Source organism: Telmatherina bonti, assembly GCF_933228915.1.
Source record: "Telmatherina bonti genome assembly, chromosome: 20".
NCBI classification, from domain to species: domain Eukaryota; kingdom Metazoa; phylum Chordata; class Actinopteri; order Atheriniformes; family Telmatherinidae; genus Telmatherina; species Telmatherina bonti.
In genome coordinates this window covers 10,951,473-10,959,343 of record NC_136618.1, presented here as the reverse complement: position 1 = coordinate 10,959,343, position 7,871 = coordinate 10,951,473, and the positions used below count along the sequence as shown (strand labels likewise).

Here is a 7,871-nt window from a genome sequence, read left to right as displayed (position 1 = left end):
AAGGAGATTCAAGCTAATAGCTAGAGTTTAACCGAACAGGAAAGAGTGGGTTTAATGACCAGAGACAAATCAAACACAGAGTCTTAAAATGTTTGGTTGCTCAGAGTGATCATGTTGTTAGTGTATTAGTTTGTACATTTTCATGTGTTTCCATTGTTTATTTAATCATCCTCTTGATTTCTTGTGTCACACTGTCTGGCACAGAAGAACCATGGCCTCTAAAGATATTATTTAATACACAATATTGAAAAATTCTACACATATGTGTGTTGATGTGACAGGCTAAAAATCAGGCAGGAAGGGTGTGTGTGTGCTGAGTGGTTTCCTCTCTTCTAGGTTGACTGATCAGAACAAGCGGAGGGTGTGAAGGGTGTGTTCTCTTTGGGTTTTTGTGGTGGCACTTGTGCTACCAGGCTCAGATGTCTGTGCAACAACACAACAGCTGTAATGTGAAGAAAAAAATAATTTAAAAAAAAAAAAAAAAAAAGAGTGAAAAGTGTGCGTAGTCCTGGCTGAGAGCTGTTGAGCCTGCACTCGCCTTCCTGTGGCCCCGGTCTTAAACCTCAGTGTGATTGTAGCTTGTCCATGTGACTCGGCTTCCGTTGCTGCCTGCTTCCGCGAAGAGTTAAGAAAAAAAAGTTTTTAAAAAAAAGGGGAGGGGGGAGTAATTGCTGCTTCAGTCAGAACAGAGGAACGCAGATGAAGTTGATACTCACATGAACACACTCTGCACCAGAGAGGCAACCAGCGATATGGTCAGGGGATCAACCGTCAGTGGCTTGGGAAATCCACACCTAACCACCAGTGTAAGTAGCTGCACGGTGCACGAATCTACTGCCATATGCACTGATATCTGAAGAAAAAGATGCCAAGGACAGCAGATTTTAAACATGTTTAGTCATTGGTGCTTATGAGCAAGATGCCTGAATGATATGCATTTATCGTTGTGCTCAAACAAGCTTTTATTTAGCTATTTTTGTATTTCTTTGAATGCAAATAATCATTTTCTCACAGACTGACTGCAGGAAAATTGTTTATTTGGAAGAAGTTTAAAAATCTGTGAAACTTTAAAAGATAAAAGAAATAGATCATGAGAAAATCGATGTAAAAAGAGCCACAAATGTGTACCAAACCTTTATTCTCTGCGTGTGACACCATTAGCTCATTTAGAAATTAGCTCATTTCAAGCAAAGTTGCTATTCTCAGGAGAAAATGTAATATAGTTCACTACAACCTGAGGCAGAAAGTTTAAAACAGATGTACATGAAAGATTAATGTACTGGATGACTCATTCTTATGCGTGAAGTGATGATAAAAATCATAAAAGCTGCTAAACTTTACATTTGCATTAAGCTAAAAATTTTACTATAAAGCAAATTAATTGGAAAGCATTTTTTACTGTCAGCTTCTCAACCAGCTGACAACACCTTATCGTCCAGCAGCTCTTATTCATTTCAAATCCATTTTTTTTATACACGTTTACACAGAATTATTCATTATAAAAACATAATTTGATTATATCAGTGAAGGTTTATTCATTTATCATCAGCAGTAGCGGTCAGCCAGCCACCATTTAGAGCAGAGGTTGTCAAACTTTCTTAGCCACGACCACCAAAATAACATGCGCTGGTGCTCGCGACCCCCACCCTCACGTGGTGACTGAGTGGTTAATTGTGTGATATATCGCATGGGTCATCTTGCAGCCATTCTCTGCATGTGAGGCTGAAAAACTGTCGAGAATCTCAAGAAATAAGGACAAAAAAGTGGTTTTTGGTGTGTTCGGTTCATTGCTGTGATAAAGCACCTACAGCTTGTGTGCCAACTATGTTTATTTATTTGTTTTAAAAAAAATACATTGTTAATTTCACAAATTTATCTGCATTAATCGTTTAATTTTGACAGCCCTGGTAAAAATCCCACATCCATTAGATAAATATGTGCTGTATAGTTTTTACAGTTGTCAGGCGACCATCTGTAATGATCTTGTGACCCCCAAAAGGGTCCCGACCCCCAGTTTGAGAACCACTGATTTCAAGTCTCTCACTTGTTTCTTTTGTCATCTTCTGAACAGTGAAATGATAAAATGCCAGTCCACGGCTTCCCTCCCGTCCTGCTCTGCTTATTACCCATGTGGAGGTTCTTGATATCGGTTTCAAGTCATCCACAACACAGCCCATGTCAGCTGGTAAGACGTCTTCCTTTCATTAAAAGATAAATGCTGATATAATAAATTATTAATAACGAAAATAATAGTAATAAAAAGACTCTCAGGAACAGATGTTTGTTACATTGAAAGCCCATTTTTACAATGATTTTACTTTCAAATGGAACATTCTTTAAATATCAAGGAAATATACAAGCAATTGAAATGAAAAAATGTACAAAAATTATTAACTGATTGTGGTAAACATGTAAATCAGTTTTAATGATAACAATGAATTGTTCATAATTTATTAAATTGTATGACAAATAAAAAAATAATACAAGAAACATATTAAAATGCTATGTCTACAGGAAGCCTAGATGCTAATTGTAATAAAACTATTATATGATTTAAAAAAAAAAAAAACACTGTAAAAGATATAATAGATTGATATTCGGATTAAATTTAAAAATACATTTTCATGTTTTTATCATATTGTTAAAAAACATATATAAAATTTCAATAAAATGAGAAATTTCAGCAAAAGTAGATGATCACAATGTCTTATGAGTCTCTACATTTGCAAAGCCGACATTGTCTGCAGGCTCTGCAGTAATTAAAAGGATGTGTACATTTAACTCTTATTTACTTTATTTACTTACTTAACTCTTATTATTTCCAAACTCTGCTGAAAGTCACATTTAGATGAGACAATACCTGCTGAAAGGTGGAAATATTTCACGTCTATAATTATTTCATTATACACCAAAATGGCACAAAATAAACACTTGGACTCACAAAACAAATAAACACAATTACCAAATGTATGTACTTCTGATATACATCTACTTTATCAAATAAAGTTGGGATTTTTAACAGGGCTGTGAAAATTAAACCTTTCTTAAAACACAGTAATACATCAACAAGAAATTAACATATCAATAAAGATTTTATTCAACATTATCTCAGTGAGAGAAACTGATTTTTGGCATTTTTTGTCCTTGCCACAGTAGTGAACTCAATCTACCAAAACAACATCCTTATTTATGCAGATTCTAACAATTTTCCAGCTGTGCATTTAGAGGACGACTGTAAGGCGACGCATTTTATATATCGCACTATTTATCACTAAGGCCGAGTTTACACTAGTTTACACTGAAACAGTAAAATGTAAACATTTTGTTGCATTCTGGACATTCGTTCACACAGTTACAAAGTTGTGGGTGAAGAAAGCCACAAAAGATTTGACAATGGCCTCCAGAATGAAATTTTCTTGCAATGCAAGGCGAGTCCTGTCCGTGTAAAGTTGAATCGGTATCTTTGGGTCACAGTAACGTCTTTGACCCATAAAAAAACACAACAACAATGGTGGACCTTCATATAATGGTTTTGCAGTTGTATCCTAATTAATTTGTTCTGGAGAAGAAGAACCTGGTAGAATATTTATGCCGTCAGAAAAAAAGACAGAGGTTACATGGAACAGGTAATTAGCGGCTAGCATGCAACGCTTCTGTTACGTTGTCTTTATGAGGACGCTGCGGTCAAATTGGTGTGTTTCACTGTTTCACTGCCCACTAGAGGCTGGGCATGTGTACTACATTGTTTGGTCATTCTGCTGTTGTGTAAGAGCATTTTTTTTAAGGAAAAAGTTTTGCTCGAACTGTATGTTTTCTTGGGGGTTGTGGGACAAAATATTTGAGAACCACTAATTTACTTAAAAACAACATACCTATAACAAGAAATTAATGTTATTGTTAACATTTAGAATTATATTGAAGTCAATGAGACTAAACTTCTCCCCCTGGAAGTGTCTCTTTAAATATGTAAGAGCAAAGTAGTGCCCTACCATGATGCTAACTTGAAAATTAGCAATATATATGATACAATCAAAGTGGCTACTACTGTTAAAAAGAACTGTTACAAACGACTTTAGGAAGATAATTAAAACCATAGACCACATATAAAATATGGACGGAGCCTCCGGCGGTTAAAAGTGAAGGCGATGCGGAAGTGTATAAAACTGCAGTTCCCCCCTCAGGGGCTGCAAAACAGAGCAAATCCCCATAGACTCCCATGCTGAAAAGACCAACTTCACAGCAGAAATAAACATGTTTACAGCCTGGTTCAAAAATTCATTTTAGGTTTAATAGGTCAGGTTTACCTTCATGACAACTGTGGGGGGAGTGAACTTTTTTTCTAACGCACCTGTTTAAAAGTAATTTAATCTCGATGTTTGGCATATTTAGGGTAGTGTCCTTTTGATTGACAGGTACGCGATCTCCTGCTTCAACTAAGAAGAACGTAGAACAACCGCGGTTTTTAGCCTTTTAGTGACTTAGCTTTAGCCCGCTTACCTCCAGGCCCTGTTATCTCCAGGTTAGCTCGGTTAGCTGATAGCTACAGGAAGCTCGGAGTTCACTAAATGCCAGTTATCCACCATGACGCTCAAACCCTCCCTCTCAGCTTTACCTCTTTGCCCATATTTGTTTTTACTTGCTGCCAAGATGGCGATGGTAGGAACCGCCTACCGAGCTTCAATTCAGCTCTTCAGAAACCTACGGGTGACGTCACGGAGGCGACATCCATCTTTTTATATACAGTCTATGATGAAAGCATTATTTATTTAGAAGATGTCACAAAAAAACAAATGCTAAAATTAGATGAAAACTGTGTAGTACATCACTTGGTATGACCAAGTAAACCCTAGTAAACGAGTATCAAGTCAAAGAATTGACTTTCAGGGATTTATCATAAAAACTAATCAATAAAGAAGTATATGTATCAATCATCTTCAACACAGCCAAAGTAATTCAAATTTTTTGGGGGGCTTGAATAACTTCAACTAATTCCACAACAGATCAATTAATAGTTGTTGACATATTCTATCAGGCCAAGACCAAGCTGCTGCCAAGTGCTTGTGTGACTACAATCAGTTGAAGGGTTGAAATGTCATTATAAATGATTAATTTATCATCTTTTCATTTAGAAAGAAAGATGACAAATAAAAATATACCATTTTTTCAAAAATCATATGTTGTTTTGTTTTTTTTTTGCAAAGGCCAAAACGTTGTTATACCACCAGTAAAACAAACATTGCTCAAACTTAAATGTATTTGCTCTCATTTTCTCTACAGATGCTGAGAACGGCCCTCTGCAACAATGGCATGCTCTCGTCTGTTCCTGCAGGACTGCCTGACAACATAGAGGAGTTGCAGCTCAACTACAACCACATTAAAACACTACAGGACAACTCTTTTCTACGTTATCCTTCACTAAACTACCTGAGCTTGGCTTGTAATACTTTGGACAGATTAGAACCAAACACTTTTCAAAATGTAACGTTGTTAGAAAACTTAAATCTTGCAAATAACCATCTATACGTCGGCTACCATGAAACTAGCCTTGCATTAAGAAAGCTATCTGCCCTACGAATTCTTGATCTTTCTAAGAATGGACTTGATGATGACAAGGCATCCATGCTTCTTCAAAATCTGACATCCCTGGAGTACCTCAATCTTTCTGGAAACCTCTTAAAGAGACTGGATGAGAACTCGTTCAGTCATCTCCACCGGCTCAAAGACCTGGATCTGCAATGGAACACTATATTTGAAATTGACGGCGCCTTCGACAGCAATCCAAACCTCCAGAGACTGAACTTGGCCTTCAACTACCTTCCTTGTTTGACCGACTTCCACATGACCCAGCTGGTGGTCCTCAATGCCAGTCACAACTTTGTTGAATGGTTCATCTCAAGACAAGAGCTCAATGACACTTTCCAACTTGAGACCCTCGATCTGTCAGACAACAGGCTACTTTTTTTCCCCTTCTTGCCCAGTCAGAGTAACTTACGAAACCTTTACCTCTCCCAGAACACTGTGAGGTTCTACGAACACTTGATGAGCAACATTTCACTCCAAAACTTGACTAACACCGTTGAGTTCTACAACCTGAAGAACTATAAGCAGAATGTGACTGCTGAGTTGTGGGATGACGATGTTCATGGCGACATTTCAGCATTGGAGATTTTAGATCTGAGAGGAAACCAGGTTGAGTATTTTCCTCAAGGGTTTATCCGAAAGATGCCCACCTTGTCAAGACTTCAAATAAGCGCAAACTGCTTGGAAACCTTAGATTTAACGTCAGAACAGCTCCCTGGAAGCTTGTATGAGCTGGATGTTAGCAACAACAAGTTGAACCAGATTTTAGTAGACAATGGTACACTCACCACACTTGTCCACTTGGCATACTTTAACCTCAGCATGAATGATCTGAATCAGCTGCCATTTGGATTATTTTCCTCTCTGCCAAGCATCAGGACAGTAGATCTGAGCTATAACAACATTGTCATTTGCCTTAGTGATGAAGCTGAAATCAATAAGGATACTATCCCGGCTTGTGTGGATTGGAAAAACATCATGTCCTTGAGGCAGCTTTACCTCAAAGGATGCAGCATCAAAGAGATTCCAGCCTCTGCATTCACAGGGTTGTCGCTAACCCACCTGGAACTGTCCGACAACCCTGGACTCATTGCCAACAAGTCATTACACTCTTTGAGTCAAACATTACAGCATCTAGGTTTGGGAAATACTCAAATAAAAGGCATGGACTTCTCTCATTTCCAGAGTTTGACCTTTTTAAACCTTTCAAATAACTTTCTTATCAATATTCCCCCTTCACCGAAAGATATTGATCTGAAACTGTTGGACATGAGGGACAACAGACTGTCTACTATTCCCCCTGCTCAAGCTCATGAACTGGCCTCAAAGCTTCAGACTATTTTCCTCACAGGAAATCCATTCGACTGCTGCCAAACAAACTGGTTCAGGATATTAGAAAAAACAAATCCAAACATATTTGGGGAGACAGATATCATGTGTCAGGATCTGTTCAACATCTCTTACAGAGTACAAGACTCTCGGTTGTTTGTGTGTTCGAAGGAAGGGGAATCTGTGCTGTGGTACATTCTCCTTTTTCTGCCCATTGCTCTTTTTTTTGTGACAATCACCATAATTTTTTTCCTTACCTTCAAGCCCAAAATGCTACAAAAATCAATCAAAAAGAAATATTTGAAACCTACATCCTATTAATACTTTATAAAGCCTTGACATAACTAGATTTTGCAGTGCTACTGACAAATATAGCTGAATGTATGTTGACAATAAAGTGACTGACGGTAAAACTGTCAGCATCAATGAACATTTAAACATAAGCACGTTTGAGTTTTCACATCGCTGCGTATTGGGTAGTGAAACGTGGTTAAAAACTAAGCCCTAATCCTGATACTGTGATGTAAAAATGTGACTGTGTTCTTGTGTGACTTGGTATGTGTTTGTGTGTGTATGTGTGTGAAGACATGCAGAAGTACTGTGATGCAAGTTGTTGCTATATGCAGCAGAGGAAACATGAAATTTCCTGTTTTGCTAAGATGTGCAGCAACTGCCCAGTTCTGTATGTCAAAGAGGAGGGGTTTGCGGTTTCCTTCCCATCACTGAGACAAAGATGCATACCGTGAGATTCCTGTTTCAGTACTTGTAAGGATTGAAGTTTGGACCCCCATTTATTAATTCTGGGGAAATCTCACATGCTGTGTAACCTATATCAATGCAATATGTTGAATGAATAAATACATCATTGTAGAAGTGAAACTGGAGATTTATATGTAAAGATTTTTTTTCTTGCCTTTCTATGTTGTGTGCATAATTACTCAGAAGCAGGTGAGCCAATAGAT

General features: G+C 37.7%; 1 protein-coding gene across 1 annotated transcript; it reads left to right on the top strand.

Annotated features, from left to right (window-relative positions):
* Positions 1-694: 694 nt before the first annotated feature.
* nrros (negative regulator of reactive oxygen species) lies at positions 695-7,230 on the top strand (the record flags this gene model as incomplete). The annotated part of the gene is made up of 3 exons (XM_079259795.1): positions 695-806; positions 2,072-2,185; positions 5,278-7,230. Exons 2-3 carry the CDS (start codon positions 2,084-2,086, stop codon positions 7,228-7,230), a joined length of 2,055 nt encoding a protein of 684 aa, XP_079115921.1. The 5' UTR covers positions 695-806; positions 2,072-2,083.
* Positions 7,231-7,871: the final 641 nt, after the last annotated feature.